Source organism: Paramisgurnus dabryanus, chromosome 13 (genome assembly GCF_030506205.2).
Source record: "Paramisgurnus dabryanus chromosome 13, PD_genome_1.1, whole genome shotgun sequence".
Taxonomy (NCBI): Eukaryota; Metazoa; Chordata; class Actinopteri; order Cypriniformes; family Cobitidae; genus Paramisgurnus; species Paramisgurnus dabryanus.
In genome coordinates, this window is record NC_133349.1 from 7188305 (window position 1) to 7210266 (window position 21962).

The 21962-nt window shown below is 36.8% G+C and overlaps 1 protein-coding gene across 4 annotated transcripts in view; it reads left to right on the forward strand.

Annotated features, from left to right (window-relative positions):
• oxr1a (oxidation resistance 1a) overlaps window positions 1-21962 on the forward strand; it is a 195605-nt gene that overhangs the window by 130612 nt on the left and 43031 nt on the right. For 3 of the 4 annotated variants that reach the window (XM_065298715.2, XM_065298718.2, XM_065298716.2), the window contains 2 exons: window positions 8668-8750; window positions 20717-20824. In XM_065298715.2, the coding sequence (XP_065154787.1) occupies window positions 8668-8750; window positions 20717-20824 (191 nt within the window). The remainder of the gene's footprint in view (window positions 1-8667; window positions 8751-20716; window positions 20825-21962) is intronic. The other variant, XM_065298719.2, reaches the window with a different exon arrangement.

Sequence of the window (21962 nt, forward strand, 5' to 3'; positions counted from 1 at the left end):
AAATATATTTTATCATTTAAATTCACTTGACAAAGCATCATCGCATCACATATTGTACATTTATTATTTAGCAAGTTATCACACATTGCATTTTCTTTCAATTTCACATAGTAGGAACCAAACCCATCTTGGAACTTTATTTTGTGGGGACAGCAGCGTTTGGCCTGCAAGGGAACCCAGTTTCGAATCGAAAGAAAGATTTCAGCCAGAAGAGACACAAAATGCTAAAAAAGAAGCTTTGATTAACATTAAATTTGGATCTTAGGCAAAATTCAAATAATAGACCAATGTAGAATATGGACCTTTAAGAAGATGATTGAGTAAAGACAGTGTCGAAATAAACAAATCTTTCCTTACAGTCTTGGCAAAGTCGTCCCTCTTGCACACAGCGATTGCACAATTCTTCAATTACACAGTTTCTTATCTTGTTTAATGTTGGATAGATGTTTTAATCAGGCATAGCTAGAAATCAGATTAAACTAACCCTGTGATTTTATTTTATATGAATACATGACACATACTATTATAGATACTATTAATACATGCTGCCTACATTTACGTGATTCATTATGTGTGTGTGTGTGCTCATTTATACTGTATAAACTGGAGTGAAACCTTTAGATTGACTAATTGTCATATGATCAAAAGCATTAAGCATCATTTCTAATCTATTACATGCATGTAGGTATTGTACAAAACAGTCTGGATAGCATGTAACATACTGTAACTCTCGAATTAGCTCATACGAGGGTTGGGTGGTATGTCAATAATATACAGTAATGTGCAATGGGGTCAGGGGGATGGAGACCCCAACCCATAAACATTTTGTTTCGGCCTTGGAATACGAAGCGACGGCTGATTGTTTGTTAGACACAATTGAATTTGCCATATGAATACATTATAAAACTTATGTGCAGACACAGATGTGTTTATATCGGCAGTTGCACAAGAGTGTTGAATGTGGCATATCTACTCAAAATGTGTCTGAACGATTTGTTTAATAATAAAATGATGAGTCAACTAATGGGCAGCTGTTTTACAACTAATGCCTCTTTTGGTTTGCATTTTTAGAGTTGCAAAAAATAAAGTCAATATATTCAAATGAAATTATTGTACAGTCACTGGATTACCCAAGGATAGACATTACATGGTTAATTTTTACATTTTAGATTCTATAAAGATGTCCAATTACTCATGAAGCATATAGAAATGTAGTCATACCACCCACTTCAGGTACATACTGTATGTTGGCAAGCATGTAAACAAAAAGTGTTTTCACACTCCTGTATAGATATCTGCAGCATGGTGATAGGAAAAAAGCGTGACGGTGTGTAGTTTGCAGCCAGATACTTTGTTTTTCAGTGTCATCGATCAGAGAATTGTCACAGAAGTGGGGTGAACTGTCTCTTTAGGTAACACACATGACTTCATGCTTGAATGTGTGAACTCAGCACAGTTGAAGTCTTGAGTCTGGATTTGTTCTGGATGTAAAGCACAGATGCTCTTAAAAAGCCTGTCAGGCACAACTCAACGCAGCGTTATATAAGTTGAGTCATCCACTGCGGAGAGCACTGTCACGCAGTTTTATTTTTATTTTTTTATGTTTGCTTGTCTTCAGGATGGTTTGTTTTATAGGCCAAAATTGTGTTTGTGTTTAAGGAGTGGTTCATCCAAAAATGTAAAACCTTCATCAGTCTTTATTTACTCATTCTGAAGTTGTTTAAATCTATAATCTGTTTCTTCACAGAAAAAATATGAATGTAATTCAGTGTAGGATTGGCCAGGGGGTTTCAAACTGGGTTCCCTCAGAAGGTTCCAAGGGGTCCCCGAAAAATTTTAAGAGAAAAGAGACAAAACAAAAATTGTGAAAAGTCTATGTGTAGCCAATTATTTAAGTTTGTCAACAACTTGGTGTCTTTATAATATCACACTTAATATGGAAGTATTTTTCTTGTGTCTTGTTTTGTAAGGTAGTCACTGTTTGCCTTCCATTCTTCTGCATGGTGTAATGGAACATAACGGGTTGCCAGATCTGATCCTAGCCCACATACCAAACTTTTGCTATCATAAATAAAATCTTCTTATCTTAAGATTAAAAACTGAAGAAGAGCAGACGATTTAAACAGCGGAAATAACAACCAGTGGCAACAGTAAAAAAGTAGTCCAATTGACAACCCTGATGATGATGATAAAGGGAGATAGAGTAGTAGAGGTGGACCGATTAATCGGTTTTGACATTTAATCGTTACCGTTAGTTCATTGGTGGAAGAATCTGACAGGACGCTAATATCAGTAGTACCTGAAACAATTACACAAAAATACATGCAGATAAATCCAACCCAAATGTTTAATGTCATGATTATAACTATCGATTTGCATTCGTTTATTTCCAGCTGGTTACTTTTATCCATATTTTAAGTTAATTACGAGAGAAAGCTAACTTTATGCAGCTGTCGGCTACGTTAACATAAAATCTGATTTAAGTTCTTTTTTTATCATCACTGCAATACATCTTTTTAGATAAATATTAAATGTTAAAACAGAAGCAAATAAAGTACAAAATTGTGTTAACTAATGTAATTAAGTAATTGTTCTATATGTAATTATATAATTTTACCAGTGGGAGTATTTCACAGAAGTATTTACTTCAGTGCTTATTAATATAATGAATATATTTTTATTTGTTTAATTTAGCACATTTTCAACGTTCAGTACTGTTGTTTTATACTTTTGTAATACGTTTCACTTTGAGTGTTATGTTTGTTTTTTATCCAGTATCTATTGGTATCAAAACTATCGGTTGATTAATCGGTTATCAGCAAGCTGGGACCAACTTAGTTATCGGTATCTGTAAAAGCAACTATCGGTTGAATTCTATTGCAGAAGTATGCAAATTCATAGTTTGACAGGCTTGTAGGACATGATTGTATTCATACCAAATATGGCATTCAAATAATTGCAACACTTTTCCCTTTGTCCTCAGGTTTGTTGAGTGTTTGATGTTGAAATAAAACACGAGTTTTCTACAGCAAATGAGGCAATTTCCCTATGCTATAGTCTTCTCCTCATTCCAACACTGTGTGTGCTGTGCGCGCGTATTGTGTGTGTGTGTGTGTGTGTGTGTGTGTGTGTGTGTGTGTGTGTGTGTGTGTGTGTGTGTGTGTGTGTGTGTGTGTGTGTGTGTGTGTGTGTGTGTGTGTGTGTGTGTGTGTGTGTGTGTGTGTGTGTGTGTGTGTGTGTGTACCACCTGCTTATTATGATGGGCCACTTGTTTCTAGTACCATTTTAAGCAGTAAATGAGTGCAAGTCTAAGAATAACCTTAGTTTGGCAACTGCAGCTGTGTCTAACACAAGACCAGTTGTTTGCCTTGTCAGAGAAAAGTTTGTTGCATGCTTTTAACATTTTTTTCTGATCCAAATAGATAATAGACAATAAATCTACATTTTCTTCACAATTGCTTCAGAGAAATATTTTGCATATCGGTATTATAACTTTTTTGTGGGACGCATAGATCTTTTATCAATTAAATGATTTACACATGTTAGGTTGATTTACGATTCAGCAAACATAATGTTCCTGTAGCTCAATTGGTAAAGCATTGCATTAGCAGCACAAATGTCATGGGTTTGAACCTCAAGAAATCTGAATAATGCAGATGGAAATGCAAATTCTTAATGCATTTCTATTAAAATTTCTGCAGTTGGCTGATGCTTAAAATGTATACTTATCAGTCTTTGTGTTTTTTGGGAATCGAACCCAGTGGAAATTGCATGGTTTACAGAATGCACTGCCAAAACACAGCTACAAGAACAATACTACTGGAACAATGCTAAAATTTAAAAATTCTGCATGTGCTATGGACATGAATTATACCGTAAATGTACCTTAAAAAAACGTAAATTTTTATTGTTATGAGCTCTACCAACCTCAGTGTTTATGTGCACGGCGTTCTGTATATACACAAACATAAATTCTGAATTTATATGCTTTTCTGTTATGCTTTATCACATCCGCAAGCTTTAGGCATACAAGTGTAATGTTCTGATATTAACGAATTCTGTAAGCGTTGTTTATATCATGGCTGTGGAATCTCGCAAAAAGTGCTGCTTTGTTTAAGAGCTTTTACCTCATGACTGATGAAAAGTGTTTTTGTTTACAAATTTGAATGTACATTTAGTGGTACATTTTTAGACTTAATAAGAGGATGGCTGTAAATGTGTTTTGATAATTTATCAGGATCAGTAAAAATATTCTGCTGTATTTCCTTTGCCATCGGAAGAAAGAAATAGCTTTTGACCTATCCCATATTTCCACCCGTGTATTAATGTTGCAGTGCATAAGTGGCAGTGTTTCAAAGCATCATATGTGCGCTCATAACGTAAAGGCTGTCCTACCGGTGGGTAACATAACACATATCCTTTTGCATGGAATTCAATCCCATAATGCATTGTGATGAGCTCAGCGTGGAGAAAACATCCAAATGTGGTGTATGAAAATAAAAATTCGAAAGATTGAAAACGAAAATGATATACTTGTAATTAATGTAATGCAAAAAGCTTTAGCCCAAGATAGTGTCGTTTTAATGGAAGATATGCCCTATTATTATCTTTATTAGACATAAATCATTTGTTGAGTAAATTTTGTGTACTTCACGTAAGGAGCACTATTTGTGTGGTACTCAAATAGTTGCTGACTGTGTAGCACTCTTAAATCGGCCCCTTGTGGCGTTCCTCTTCATTTAGGATGCTGCCTAAAGCCTGGTTTATACTTGATGCATCCGCATGAGTGCATTGGGGCTCGCGGCTCCACATCCAAAAATAAACAACAACCTAGAGGCAAATCTGACCGAGCAGGAACGTTTGCGCATCATCTCTTTGATAAATCCATTCGAAACAAAACTTTTGGATTATATTTGTTTTGAACGAACCATTGGATGAGGAACATATCTAAACCTTAAGATTTCTGTTTTGTTTGTTAATAAAACAATAATGAAATAACCCTAACCCTAACATTTGGTGAAAACTAAAAGTCTAAGGTCAATGGCTCAATATTTTATTTGTTATTTATGGAGCATGTTAGTAATAACATGCACGCATATAAACGTGATGACAAACCAAAGCTTTGATTACACACATAACCATTTCAATGAATAAAACACAACACATATTTTTTAACATCAGTCTTAAACTGGTCTTCTTCATGCTTACAGTTTTTCTCGCTTTTCAAGCACCAACGTGTGCGGCAGCCAATCAGATCCCCTTATGCAAATAACTTTTATGCTACATTTATGCTAGACCAGAGCATGTGTTGCAGCCACTGTGATTGGCTGTTGGCCACACTTCATACAAGCCTTTGGTCAAGCGTTAACGTTTTCGCCTCGTGTGAATGTACCGTAAGGGTTGTCCCAGTAAACAACTTCTTTTATCTGCTACTTTGTGTTGACTTTAGACTCGATTACTCTGAGTCGCCCCCTGGCATTTCAAAGTAGAGCAACAGCGAGCGCATCAAGTATAAATGAATCGTAGGCTCACGTTATAGAGCGAGCTGCGAGTATAAACAAAGTTTAAGAATTAAGGATGCATAGAATTCAGACAATAAGAAAAGTCATAAACATCATTTAAGAGACGTTGCATTTTTTAAAACCTTTCTGTTTGCAATAACAATGATCAGTAAATTTATTCACAGTAAGAACAGGAATATAAAGTGTATTTAGTAGGTTTGATCAATTTAGATATCAAATTGACTTTATAGACAAACACCAGGCGCTATAGTTGTTCTTCAGGTTACTCTGTCAAGTAAAGGTATGAAAACGCAAGATCAATGAAAATTTTTGGTATCAGAGCACTGGCCTGGTTTCTCTATTGGCCGTGCGTCTCTGTGGTGCGAGTACAGAAATAGCAGGGCTGCTATGACTCGTGGCTGCGCAGCCGAGCGGCACACTAACACAAGTGCAGAACCTGTTATTCCCACAGATTCTGGAGTTAATGTAGAGCCCCCGAAGCAAAGTGAACATGTGGAGGACTTGCTAACATTGCTGTGATAACCCTAAGCTTACAGCACACATGAGCAGTCACACACATGATACCACATGCAGTCCTGTTTGCTTTACATAAGCTGGGAACTGTAGCATGAATGCTGTCCTGTCCCTTTGGATTGTTTTTATGTCAGTTTAGCTACATTTGTTTACATGGTTTCCAGGAAAACCAAAGAAATAGTTTACCAAAACGTGAAACCTCACTTATAATTTAATCACCATCGTGCCATCCCAGATCTCCTTTACGGACTTCTTTTCTTTAGTTAAACACAAATTAATAATTTCTATATTGATAAAATGTTATGTTGTCGTCTTATATGGTGTTTAAGTTGGCAAAGCTTCAAAAATAACATCCATCCATCCATCCATCATTAAAGTAATATAAATCACTCCATTGGGTTAGTTTTATGAAGCAAAATGATACAGTTGTAAAACAAAATTTAAAGATTGATACTTTGTGCATTGTAAACATACAAACGCAGTAAATTCAAATATGGTGGCGTGTTGATAACATCTAGTCTTATTGGTGTCACATGACACGCAATAACCGATATTCATATTTGGGTAAACTTTCCTAATGAAATCAGGCTTTTAGTATAAGTATGTTTTGAGGAAGCATTGAGGATATCATAAACTAGTGTGTTGCGAAAAAACGTACACCCTGCATCCAAAACTGCATACTGTGACAATACATAGTAGGGATGCATAACGATTAATCGTGATTAATCTATAACAGAATAAAAATGTAAACTGTGTATAATAACTTTGTATAAATAAATGCACATACATGCATGTATATATTTAAGAAATGTTTACATGTGTAATATACATTTGTGTATTTATTTATAATTTATAGTATTTATAAATATAAATACTTCATATATAAATATATATTTTCTTACAATTATACATGCATGTGTGCATATTTATATATACATAATTATTATACACAGCTCACACACATATTTGATGTAAACAAAAACTTTAATTCTGCTATAGATTAATCGCGATTAATCGTTATGCATCCCTAGTACGTAGTGAATAATGTAGTACTCATCGATTGTTAAAATGGTTCGTATAGTATAAATATCGGTAGTGTAAATGACATTTGGACATACTACACCTACGATGTGGTTAATCTAGCGCAATTCAACTACAAGTAAAAAGCTGTTCCCTTTATGTATGGCTTTTAAACAAAGCCACGTTACCGCTTTCCGACATTTTTGAATATGACAACACCTCTCTGTCTTCATTGGGTCCTCTCCCGGGGGCTCACAGAATAGTAGTTTCATTCAATGCCCTCTCCAAAATCTTCATTCATGAACATTTAACCTACTGTTTTTCTAAAACTATGAATTGGACATACTACTCACCTCGCCTACTGTATACCACTGCATATAACAGTAACAACATAAACAAGCAGCTTTCGGCGAACACGTGTAACTTCCGGTAAACTCCGCTAAGAATAAATAACAACAAAGTCCTTTTAAAGTAGTTTATTTACATAACAAGCAAAATAAACAACACATAGAGTACGTAGGAAACCAAAACATTCGTTATTTTCTATGAGGTATTTGTTTAAGAGTTCAGTTTAGCAAAGTCAGACCATTAAACAAACAGTAACCAGAATTAAAGATCCAACCAGACGCGTAATCGCGTCACTGCACGTGCGTCCGATGAAATCGTCTATATAGTAAGGAAGTAGGAAGTTTCGTACTTTCACGTCTCCCAATATGGATTAACGATCTTTATGACATAATTTCAACTAAACACTGTTGGCTATTTTAATAGGGGGAGGAGCCATACAATATGTAACTTCCTGTTTTAGTGGAAATTACATCAAGACATCGAACAAAGCTGCGCATTTCAAGCCAGTGGGTCTTTAAATCCTTGTTTGTGTAAATAACCTAATACATTTCCACCAGTTTTATCCAACCAGCTCAATTTGTAGACCAGATGCAAAAAATGCTAAACAGCTAATCAATATGCGCTGCCACCTGTCACATGACTTCCACACATATTTGCCCTCTTCCAAATACAGGTTTCGTAAAGTAATGTCACTGTTAATAATGCGGTTTTAGATTGCAATATTAGATTGTATAATATTTATTTTGTGCTGCTGATTAATTCCTCAAGCAGTGTTTCCTTTGGAAGCCACAGCTTCTCTTACCTCCTTAGAGAAAGCACTCCTGTGTGAAACACACGCACAACCAGAATCTCAGCACAACACAAATGTGATACTGTCAGGTAGCACCCTACCAGCACTCCATCTCTTCATCTCTCTCGCTCCCTCTTTCTCTTTCATAGAGGTCAGGGTGGTCTTCGTCTATTACGGGCATTTGCAGCAGCGGGAGGCATTGGAAGGTGAAGACACATCGGTTGTCATTGTACTGAGAGGGAGAGAGAGAGAGAGAGAGAGAGAGAGAGAGGAGGGAGGGAGACAGGAAGGGTGAGAGACAGAGAGAAAGAGAGAGAGAGAGAAGCTGTGTTCTCTAGCTCACCGGAATCGCTCACTCACACTCGCTGTTGACGGATGAGCCGTCGGACGAGACCGGGAGCTCGGCAGCGTGTGTCAGGCTGAGGGGCGTGCAGAACATGAACGTAATGAGAACCTTCCCTCGCTTGCTTTCAGATACGGGACAGAAAAAGACGCCGGAGAAGAAGGATGGAAGACGGATGTCGTTCCAGAGACCGAAGGGAACCATAGAGTATTCGGTGAGTGGAAATACCAACCCCTTATCAATGTCATTTACGTATATGAGTTGTGTGTTTACGTAGCTCAAATGAGAACGCGTGACACTAAGAACATCAAGGTCATGCGTTCAAATCCCAAGGCACACACCTATTGATTAAATGTTTACCTTGAATGTAAGTAGCACTGGACAAATCATCTGCCAAAAGCCGAAATGTGTGTTATTAAGGGATGTTGTCGTCCCAGGGTTGTTTACTTTATGCTGGTGAGCGTGAGAATTTTCCACATGTACCTGCTACAGAACATATCTCAAAGAGTTTATTTGTGTGTCTACACCAAACGTTTTGAGACCTTCAAACCAAACATGGCAAAAACAAAACATTTCTTGTGTATTTAATAGAAAGAGAGGCTAAAATTGTATTTGAAACTCAATGTTTACATCAGCGCCGAGAGGCTGTTTATCTATAATTTGATTCCACCGGTCTGCACGAGACCGTCCTCTACGATTATAAACATGCATTCCAGCAGAGCATTCACAAATGACCTTCCTCTCGCGTTTGCATTTCTATTGATTCGGCGTCTATGTGGCGTGCTTGCGAGAGAGAGAGACAGAGTGAGTGAGCTTCGATTGTCTCTCTTAACAGCTTGTTGTGTTCTTGAAATGACCCTCAAATTCCAGCTGCGGGCAGAACACTTCTCCTCTCTCTACCTAGTAACAGAGGAAGCGTGTGGGTTGACGTGAGCTCCGGAGTTGGAATATCGGAGGAGAGGAAAACTGCTGTCATTTACAAAGCAGATTGCAATCAGACTCATTTTGTAACTGACATCAGGCAGTCACGGTCCTGTTTCCAGATGCTGCGGTTCCCCCCCAAAGATCCGGGCAGGTGTCTGACACCAACCCACACGCTGAAGATCAGTCTCTGTCAGCCCGATAGTGACTGACAGGGCCTTTGTTTTCCTCTGTAGAGCGTGAAAAGTGTTCAAGGCGGCAATGGGGCATTTGTCAAATGGCATGTTGTCAGGCTGTTTGTGGTATTGAGGTGGGGGATTAACAGGGGGGCGATGGCAGATAGGGCTCTTATATCTCACACTTTCAGCTTGCTATGCTGGCTTAAAATCAGAACCAGATGTGGGATGACAAAGACAGGAAGGGCGTTGGATGTTGATAATTGTAGGCATGTGGCTTGACCAGTTGATGGTTAGGTGGACCAGAGAAGAGTATCCAATAGGGGCGCACGATATTGAAAATATGTGCGGTAACTTGATAGATTTTTTTCCCAGTGTAGAGTAAGGCGTTTAAAGCTTGGGCTGGCGGATATTGCCGAAATATGCCATATGCGTGTTTCGATCCCAATATTTCTTACGGTAGTTTCCCTGGAAATGCTAGATAATGAGGTTACTTGCTAGATATTTTCAATATCGTGTAAGGCGTTGAAAACTTGGTATTGCGGAAATATGCGATATGCATGTTTCGATCCCAATATTTCTTACGGTAGTTTTCCTAGAAATTGTAGATATTGCGGTAACTTGCTAGATATTGTCAATATCGTGTAAGGCAAGCTTGGTATTGCGGAAATATGCTGTGTGCGTGTTTCGATCCCAATATTTCTTATGGTGGTTTCCCTAGAAATGCTAGATATTGCGGTAACTTGCTAGATATTTTCAGTATTGTGTAGAGTAAGGCGTTTAAAGCTTAGGCTTGCGGGTATTGTGGAAATTTGCGATATGCGTGTTTCGATCCCAATATTTCTTGTGGTAGTTTCCCTAGAAATGCTAGATATTGCGGTAACTTGCTACCTATTGTTCAGTATTGTGTAGAGCATTTAAGTTTGAAATTGCGGAAATGTGCGATATGCTTGTTTCGATCCCGATATTTCTTACGCTAGTTTCCCTAGAGTTGCTAGACATTGCGGTGACTTGCTAGATATTTTTTTTATATCGTGTAGAGTAAAGCTTTTAAAGCTTGGGCTTGCGGGTATTGCAGAAATGTGCGATATGCGTGTTTCGATCCCAATATTTCTAACGGTAGTTTCCCTGGAAATGCTAGATATTGCGGTAACTTGCTAGATATTTTCGCTATCGTGTACGGTAAAATTAAATCTAATTCAGGTTTAAAAAAACTATTTTGGCACCGTTCTTTTTGGCACAACTTCCTCGCTCGTGTCTACTACTGCCATATTTAATTTCCGCTCTCTGCTTTGAGCCACTAGGTTCATCTTTGTGCCCGCGGTCTAGCCAATAGTATAACAGTATAGACCTTTTGCGTGTTTGCAAACAGAGATGACGTTTTTTGTGGGCGGAGCCCAACTGGTGGCAGAAAGTGAATGCTTCTCAATAGCTGTGTGAATTGTTTTAGCATTAAACTGTGATTTTTAAGGATCCTGTGTTCTGTAGAAGTCTGTTTCCCCTATATTTTTCTTAAGTGTAATGTTTCTTATAACGTTTTTACCAAGTTACGTTTATTTTTTAAATAAATTAAAAGTTTAAAGGGCTTGGCTACTAATTGTGTGCATGTATGTAATGTATATGTATTGTTCTTTATTGGTAAATCAATTATTTTTACAGTATGAATCGCTGAAGTACTTATAAGAGCAATACTATCATGTATTCTGTATAATATCATTTCTTAAATATTTCATAATTTCCTGTTTCAATTTCTTCCTTATATTATTAGCCTACGTGTTTGATCTAAAACTATTATGTTTACATACAAATTAATTTTTATAGGCCTGTTTATATATTATTAACACTTTACATCGTGTGTGTGTGTGTGTGTGTGTGTATATTTTTAGTAAACATCATAGAACAAACAGGAAGAAGACAAGTAATAGAAAACGAAAAAAAAAATACGAAAACTTTAATAAATGGTTATATTATTGATATTATGAACTAATTCAAATCTTTAATCTTTCTAAATAAATAATTAATATAACGTGATAAAAACGCTATAAGAAACACATAGAGGGAACAGACTTCGACAGAACACCGGATTCTCTAATTATTTTCTATTCAAATAATTAAAAGATTTTCAGATGATTTCATCATCCAGTCTGTCCGGTTGAGGGCTTTTATTGCAACCATAAACACATACGTTTATCTTCAAATGGTTTCTTCGACGACGGTATACTATAAAAATGAAGGTCATCTATTTTGGCATTCCTATTCTGACACTCAACAGCACAACAAAACATTTTCTAGGGAGTAATATTGTTCGTTTCACTCGTGTCTCATTCATTTCCACTGTTTTTCTGCCACCACATGCGCGCGTGACGTAACTGTGACGTCGACTCGCAAAAGGTCTATAAGACCTACTGTACTAGGTGGGTATTTAGTATGGCTTCTTCTGATTGGTCTAATTTGGACAATCTAAGCAGGCAACACACAAATAATAAAAGACGTAAAATAAAAGTTATCGTAACTAGTGAAATGGCGATATATTGCAGATGCCTATAGATATATATATATATCAATGTAAAGCCAAAGTCTGACCGACATTAAAATGACCAATCATGATTCACTTTTTAACAACACATTAGCACACTTATTCAAACAGTACTGTGAGATGTCAGATCCAAATTAATGATGTCTTGTAAATATGTTTTAAGTACTTTAAAAGGGTATATTTAAAAATGTTATGCATAACAAATGTTTATTTAGTTTCACCAATTTTCTGTTTGTCTCTTATTTACCGTAATAACATTTGTGTTATATCGGCTAACCGGCCATACATCATTCTTAATATCGGCATTGGCCATAAAAAAACCATATTGGTCGACCACTTACCGCAACTCTCTGCAGTATTGTTATTGCATATACTGTTATCACGGTAGTGATCAAAAAAAATTCGGTATATCGTGCAGCCCTATTGGAATATACACAAGCACACGAACAATTGTGTGCCAGTATCTTTGACTATTCACAACCTTTTAAATATAAACATTGTATTCTGGTATTGCAAACTATTAGCAAATGCACTGCGATATTGCGCTGGCTACGGTATGCTGTGCGCCTCTATTGCCATGTATGTTTCATGTGCTTAAAACATGGTGTAGTTGTTTGAAGCCAGGGTTTTAACTATTGTGGTTTGTGTTTATGGTTATACTAGGGCTTCACGGTATTACATGGGGAAATCGATAATTAATACAGTCCATTATGAGATTTGCGGCTATGTGCAAAGCTGGACTGAAAAAAAATCTTAGAAGACATAATAATTGCTGCTACCTTTTGGCTTTAGGGATAACTATTGCTTTTGAAGAATTTTCTTGGCCGTATTAAAAAATGTATAACTAGCTATATAAAATAGCAACTTTAAGATCAAGCAGAAGCCTCTGCCAGCCATTAATGGCAGTTAGCTGACAATACATGCAAACAGTGAAGTGTTATTTTACTATAGTTAGTGCCTGTTGTCTAATATCTGGCTTTTATTATATCTGTTATGACTGCTTGGAAAACTTCACATAGTTTATTATCATGAGCAAAGCTGATAAGGTTTATGTTGTGTCTCGAACACTTTTCAGTTAGCTTAGAGCCGTCAGCAGTCACAGTTGAGCTATACATTAAATCTAAAGGTTGTTTCAGTTAGATTGATCCTGTAATAATTGTTCTTAGTATAAAAGTCTGCTAAGTGAGTTCTTGCATTTCTGCAAATATATAATAATCACAAATGTAAAATAATAAATTAATACATTTAAATTATTCATGAATTTTTCCTACTATATTGCCCATAGGGGTTGCTTTTTCTTGGCTCTTAACAGACCTAATGGAGATCTCAGATGTGGTTAATTTAATGAAGATTTAATTTAATATATAAATATCATACTTTCTTTCAAATTGCTTTAAAAAATATAAATAAGACAGATATAGCTGGGATTATTTGTTTTTTTGAGAAATATGTTAAAACATATTAAAATAAGAAAGTGTTTGCTGTTTTGCCAAGTTGGAGTAGGTCGTTGATATTGCTATCTCTTCAGAAACTTTAGGAGACTCTTGTTAGATTACTGAAATGTTTTCAGGAGAAACATCTAAAAATATAGTTAAAGAGATCTCATTGGTGACTTGCTTTCTGTATGCAGTTTCTATACTCTTCAGAAAGTCAGTATATGAGTGTTTTGCTATTAGTTTTCTGCACATTAAACAAAGATAAGAGAAAATATGAAGTGCTCAGATGAAAAATGTACTTAGAGGGATTTGCAGCAAAAGACAAATTAGTCAAATTTGGTAAATACAAATATATTTACTAGTGCCATTTGTGAAAATAAGGCATTTCAATTACTGATTAATAACATTTTCATTGCCATTAAAGTGAAATTATTGAACCTAAGCATGAGCATGATGAAATTCTCATTTACAAGAAAACATGTCAGACTCACTTAGAGGGTTTGGCATCTGAGCTCTTCATATTCAAATATTCAAACAATTCACACAGTAGCACTTTTCGAAAAATTATGAAATGTTTACCACAGGTGAGCTTTAAAAGTGTTTTTTTTTTTTTTAGAAACAGTCTTGACCTGAAGGGAGGTCATATACTAGAGCCGAACTTTTGCTGCCCATCATGGTCAGCCTCTGATAAACCTCAGTGGGTTGGCCGGTTCTGTCTATTGAGTCTTCTTTGTCCAATTAAACAGTGAGAGATTTCAAGACAGAGTGAGATAGATTGAGATCTCAACGGACCAAAACACTGAACATTCAGCATCTGGCTTAATGCAACTTGAATAATATAAATGCAAAAAACAACTCTTTTGCAGTTTACCTCTGAGGACGTCATTAGTCTTGCTGTAAGGTAATCCAGACGATGCATGTTTTAAACAACTTAAAGCATTAAAGGGACACTCAACTTTTTTGGAAAATAGGCTTATTTTCCAGCTCCCCTAGAGTAGAGTTTTACAGTTTTTTAATTCATTCAGCCGATTTTCGGGTCTGGCGATAGCACATTTAGCGTAGCTTAGCATAATTCATTGAATCTGATTAGACCATTAGCATCTTACTCAAAAATAACCATATTACGCAGTGCCAGAAAATTGTCCCCGGCTTGAAAGTTACCAAGGGGACTTTTTTTTTTCGGGCACTGCGTACCCATGGTACGGCAGCAAAGTCCTTGATAAATACGCCGGAATGAGAGTATAGTTCCTAGACATATTGGCCTAAAAACAAATCACAACTTTTAATTTTCGGTCATTGTAACTACAGAAGAATCAAATTTAAGTATGAAAATTATCAATTCTCTTTTTGAGCGCAATGCTAATGGTCTTATCAGATTCAATGGATTATGCTAAGCTATGCTAAAAGTGGTATCGCCAGACCCGGATATTGGCTGAATGGATTCCAAAACGCTAAAACTCAATTGTAGGGGAGCTGAAAAATAAGACGATGATCAAATTAAGGAACAATAGATGATAATGGTTAATTATTATATGGAAAAACTGAACTGAAAGATGTAGTTTCCTCCTCAGTGCTTCTGTCTGAGACCCATTTTGCATAGTGCATAAAATCAATAGACGGTCTATCTTTAAAATTGCTGGCAAATGGAACAATCAGTCCTAAATTCAAACAGCCCACACATTTAGACTGTACACTTCAAAACCACTAGAGCCTATATTAGATAGCTCCACTGGGCCGTGTTGACCTGAACTGTGTTAAGTGAATTTGAGAAGCGTTAGGCAGTGGGTGGACCTGGATCACCAGTCATCCATTGACCTCCTGCTGCACTGTAAAGACTGACCTTTTTTCACTCTCCTTTCATTTATGTTGACATCATAAGCAAAGTTTCGTGTTTTGGGGGGGCACCTACCAGGAAACGAGGGTACTGCAATATTTTCAGACTAGAGGAAGAGTCCACCTTCAAATGTGGTTAAATATGAATTAATGGTTTAAATAAAAGTTACTCCGTCTACCCATTAAAATATTAAGATAAAATATTTTACTTGTCATTGCTCCCCCGTCCCCCCCCCAAACTCCACCTATGGTGGATGTAATATACAATGTATGTGGCTGTAGATTTATTTGGTAACACTTCTCTCACCTTTCTATTTACAAACTGATTAAAATCTTATACACAAATATTTTTAGAGTTAGTATCACTGATATACATCTTGTAAAAATTTGTATATGCATATTTGCAAATATAACGTTCTGTTCACACCACAGAAAATTTGTACAGGTATAGCATTGCTAATATGCTTATATATACATAATTGCTTAAATAGCGGTGCGATTAAAAACTAAACAGACGATTATTTTCGCTAGTATTGCTAGTGTACATCTTTTGTGAAAATGCAGTAACACCATGTATTCTATATATTTTTAGTTTATTTTACCTTATGTCTATACTATCTCTATATTTATATGTGTTTAGTGTAAAGCTGATTGCAACAATGCAAAATTGTGAGAAATGCTATAGAAATAAATTTAAATTTATTTGGAGAACTTCTAATTGCTTTCACAGTATCTATTTTTAAAGAATCTCCATCCCCAGGTACCATCCCCATTACTAAAACTTGGTACAGGAGCTTAAAAAACAAAGTTTTTGTGTGCGCCTTAAAAACGAAGCCCGACTTAAAGAGTGTATATGATGAAATGGTGTAGATTTAAGGTCCTGAAGACACATTTTAGGCTTTTGACTTTAGCGACATGCAGTATTAGATAAGAGTTAGACTGGTTTGTTGGCAATGAGGATGTTTACAGTAGATAAGCTTACAGACACATTATCACCCAAACTTCCTTCTCTTTTTCTCTCTAAAGTTAAAACAGGTTGAAGTTAAAATTGTTTGTGGGTTTGCACAGCCTTTCTGTTAACTTTCTCTTAAAGGGATAGTTCACGCAAAAATGAAAATTCTGTCATCAAACTTTTCATTTTTGGGTGAAATATTTATTTAAACCTGTCGTGTGTCAGTAATATGCAACTCACTAGTAGAGTAGATACACACCTGTGCAGTTCCTTGGTTGTAGGTGGTTCTTACCGTATACCATCTCAGCATTTTGGCACACAGAAATTGTATATCTTTATATATAAAATCCATGATATTTTGCAAGGTAGCTTCTTCCAGGTACTTAGTAAAAACACACAGTATCATGGTGCCTGACATAGCATGGTGGGTTTGTTGTAAGAGTTTTTCTTCCTACAGTATAAAAGGAATGTCAACATCTGCCAAAACTGCTTAGCTAAAATTAGTTCTTTAAGTGATCATCAACGCAGTTAGTCAGTGTTGTGCAATGAGGGGAGGAATCACAGCATCACTATGGCAACACCCATGCTACAGCAATCGTAATGTCCCGCGCAGTATGATTTGACATTCGCTTGATTGCACCATTTACTGCAATGTCACTTTTACTGTATGCATTCTTTAGAAGCATGGCAACAACATTTCCATGTTATATTTTAATATGAGTACATTAAAGTATTTTTATTAAATATATATGTAAATAAAATGAATATGGGTCATATTGCATACTGTACAAGACAGTGCCAATGATTCGGCTCAAAATTGTGTGTTTTATGCACAGTTGTAATTAATTCCTAATGTTTCATGCGTATCATCTGGTAAATAAAAAATAAATGATATAATTCTAATTATTTAATTCAATCCATCCACAACCATTAACTGTAAATTCAGAATCGCAGAGTCTGCATTAGAGGTCTTCATGGGTCCATTTAGATCCAAAAACCGTGGTCCAACCCGAGCGGGTTCGGGCTAAAAGTTTCATGTGCGCCCGGACACGGGTCTGGTCAGGTATAATATTAGCAGCTTCAGGTCTCGGATCATTTAAAATGAATGTGTTTTTGCTGAACGAACCCGAGAAGACCCATACTATCTTGCGTGTGTGCATTGAGTTCTTTTCGTTATGCCAGACCTGTCAATCAATTTTAAAAGCACACTGTAGCGGTTACCTTAAGGGGGTCGCACACCGGACGTCTAGGACAACTCGGCGGTATCATACACCGGAAGTGCACATTAAATATCGCAAGCTTAGTCAGATAGCGTCTACTTTCAAAAAGCAAAATATACTTTAGCTGCCAATGTTAATCGTTAATGAATTGGGACAAATATGATGTTATTTCATGTTAAACTATGTGAGTGGCACGCTGTGGTGCAACGGGGATTTGAGCAAGTTCCTGAGTCGTAGCTGGGCGCCGGTGTGTGTATACTCATAGAAAACAATGTGTTTGATTTTTTTAGAATGGCACGCCGCTGAGCTGCGCATCCGGTGTGCGACCCCCTTTAGTTTCGTCGTCAGATAACAACTGAAAATAAATAGAGCAGCGGGCCAAATTGGTTGTGAGGCCACCAGGGATTTTTTTCTGGTGCTAGCGTGCTGATGGCTGAACACACGTCGGTGCCGTCTACTTTCGAGTCCAGTGGGGTTTAAAAAAATTGCCACTGGGTCGAGTCGGACCCCGGTCTAATTGTGTCTGTTTTTTCTTGAGTCACGGTGTTGCCACAGGTCGACAAGTTGGTCCTCCATCTCCGACGTCCACCGGACTTTCTGGTGCGCCATGCTGCCGGCTGTTTTGATTTTGTTTCCCGGTGCTTCCTTACTGCCTCCACAGGCTGCGTGCTCATGAGAAGAAATTGGGCCAAAAAAATCCAACATGTTGGATATCCCCGATTTGAGTTCGAAGCGGCCCTGAGGTCCTCTAGATAGACGAGAGCAGTCTTAATCGGAGCATCCTTAAGATTGTCAGAAGGGGTGAATCGGGGCTAAAATCTGCCTAATTATCCTGCCGTGTGAACCAGGCTTTAGAAACAAGATTGTTAACAATATCTAATGTGTAAAAAACAAGCGTTTAAACTTGGGTAACAGTTGTTTTGTAAGATGTGTTTAAAGATAGGATATGATGTTGTTTTAATGAATTATTAACATGAATATTATGGCTTATAATGTTTAGATCTATAGCAAGCATCCATATTTGTGCAATGTTACATATACAGCAGTGATGACCATTGACTATAGGGTGACAGAATGCAGGTTTTATGCACAATGGTACTTCATTTACATTTATGCATTTGGCAGAGACTTTTATCAGATGTGACTAATGCATTCAGGCTGTTCAATTTATTCACTCTATGTGTTATTTATTATGTGTTTCCTGCTAAATTCTAGTGTTTGAATTAGATTTGAATTGGATTAATGTGCTTTACATCTATATAATAATAAAAAAGTACTAATTTAAGATCATGCGTTAATTTTAATAATTTTTAAAATTTAACACAGCCATGTGATATCATAAACGTCTTTCTTTGATTTATTGACTAACATATTAATGCAGACTCTACCTGTATCCTCCTTTTTTAAATCAGGGAACATGGTTGTGATTAATCCGTCTACGTTTCTTTCCTCTTATAAGAAACCTCAATTCATAGGTGTCTGGGAAATGTTGAGTTTAGTCTAGACCTTTCTGATGACTCGTACTGTCGAGCACAGAAGACTGGCTGTGACTGTCATGCTCACCTAGTATATTTAGCAGACATTTTTATACACGACTCTCTTTAGAAAGAGGACAGCACAGCTCACTGGGACTTCTGCTGAAATCTGGGACTGAATTAGAAAATGGGCCTGAAAGACAGAACACATCAGTATTACGAAGCAAATCATAAATTTTCCATCTAACAAGTGGAGACATTAGCGTCCAGTCGGGGCAAGTTATATTTGCTCTGAAATGTTGCTACAAATAAATAGCCCACGGAAAAGCCGTTTTCAAATGCCTCTCGCGGGGAATCAATGTTCTGTGCCAGACAGACGGGATGAAAAGACGCCACTACCACAGGGGCATTGGGATTATCGACTATACCGTTGCAACTGGAAAGAAAAACTATAAAATGTTTGTGAAAAATGTCTGTGCGTTGGTTGTGGGAAGTGGGCTCTTTCAAAATAAGCATCATCAGACATTTGATTTATAGTACAAACAGCATTGTTTATGCTCATGGAGTTTAATTCACAATGTTGTGAAAATTACATCATATGTACAGTAATAAACATGAGCTATAGTGTACACTACATGACACAATCACTTAAAATGTAAATATTTAAAAAATCTTTTAATCTAAAGGTTTATCAGGTCAAATATTTGAAATCATATTTTGTAGACAAAATTTAGGCTGAAATATGAATTTCATTAGAAAACATGTTATGTAAAAAATATATTATGTAAAAATGTTTTTCAAATGGATGATTTTACTAAATAATGAAGAAAACGCAGCCAATAAGTGCCCAGAATAAATGGGAAGTTCTTCAAAACTGTTTAAAAAGCATCTCGGGGTGACACCTCAAGACGCAGCTTGATAAAATACCAAAATAACATTTCTGCAAATTCTAGGCGCTAAAATATAGTGTGATTTTATTTTACATTGACTGAAATCACCGTAATTCCCATAGTTAAAATTTGTGTTATTTATTTCTTAATGAGTCATGAATGGATGGATGGATGGATGGATGGATGAATGTTTTACATGATGCTGCATAGATATGATCTGATTATCTTGCTATCCTCCTCACATGAAACACTCGTGATATAGCAAGCAGGCAGTCTCAGATCTATGTAATAATTTACATTAAAACATTATCTACAGCAGGGTTCCCCAAATTTTACCCTGGAGGGCCGGAGCACTGCAGAGTTTAGCTCCAACCTGATCAAACACACCTGAGCAAGCAAATCAAGGTCTTCATGATCACTAGAAAATCACAGGTGGGTAAGTTCGAATAGGGTTGTACCTAAACTCTGTAGTGCTCTGGCCCTCCAGGGTAAGATTTGGGGAACCCTGATCTACTGTCTTATGGTTGTACAATTAGCTGACTGTCCTGAGATCTTTCTGTAACGGTCTGTGATGCGATGTTTTAGAACAATTTTGCATTTCAGGGTTTTGTGCCAAATTCCACACAAAATGTAAAAAAAGGAAGAAAATTTATATTCGTTCCATTGCAACCTTTTACTTCCTGTTTTGGCAACAGACAAACTTGTTGAATGACCCATTCTCTCTTTTTGTTTGTTGTACAGGTGGAATTACAGGACACACTCAACAGTATCGCCCTGAAGTTTGACACAACCCCAAATGAGCTCGTTCAACTCAACAAACTCTTCTCCAGAAATGTGGTCCCGGGTCAGGTGTGCATCCCTTTACTTTCTTTCTAAAAAATGTACCTGAAATGCTGCAAAGTTACGGCACATATTTATTTTGTAATCTATTTTTGTGCACTTAAAGGGATAGTTCGGCCAAAAATGATATTAAACCCATGATTTACTCACACCCAAGCTGTCCGAGTTGCATATGTCCATCGTTTTTCAGACAAACACATTTTCGGATATTTTATAAAATGTTTTAGATCTTTCAGTTGATTAAATGTGAAGTTACGGGGTCCATGACCTTCAAGTCCAAAAAATGTGCGTCCATCCTTCACAAATTAAATCCAAACGGCTCCAGGATGATAAACAAATGTCTTCTGAGGGTAATCCGTGCGGTGTTGTTGTAGAAATATCCATATTTAAAACTTTATTAACGAAAATAAATACCTTCCGGTAGCACCGCCATCTTAGTCGCATCCGCATTCAGGAGAGAGTATTAACGTAGTGTACGCACTTTTCTTAGTGACGTATGACAAATTCGGAGGGCGGGGGCACAGAGCAGCAGCAGAGTAGCCTCTGTAGGCTGCGTAAGCTCTCATCCTGAATGCGGACGCGACTAAGATGGCGGCACAAAACTCATTCTAAACATGTTTTCCCAAGACTTTTCAAAAAATGATCTAGTAGTCTAGAGTTTTTTCTTTAAAATGATGTGAAAATCATTCTGCTTACTCCTTCACATAACACAATATATTGATTTACAATTTCAAAGTCACTTTTTGTTTAGGAAGGCAATATGCAAGGAGGCTGGAAGCTCTTGAATAATCTGTGATTGACAGCTGAAGAACAAAACAATTGCATAATGAGCTGCATAATGAGCCTTTAGGCAGGAATGTGAAGACACCATTATTGTTACGTGTTTGTTTATGAAAGCAACACAAAAGAAATGCCTTCACATGCATGATCCTGCGTTAAATAAACTTACTGTGCAGAGATATACGCGAATAAACTGGGTTTTAGATGTGTTTAGATGCGTCTTAAGACAAAGTGGGTCAAGCATGAGGCATTGTCTGTTTGTGTTTGTGTGTGCGTTTGGCCGTTGATCGCGTCTGACGGAAGCACAAAGAAAACATAAGCGCATGGAGATAACTTTTATTTACTAGGCGAGAGTAACCAAGTAGAT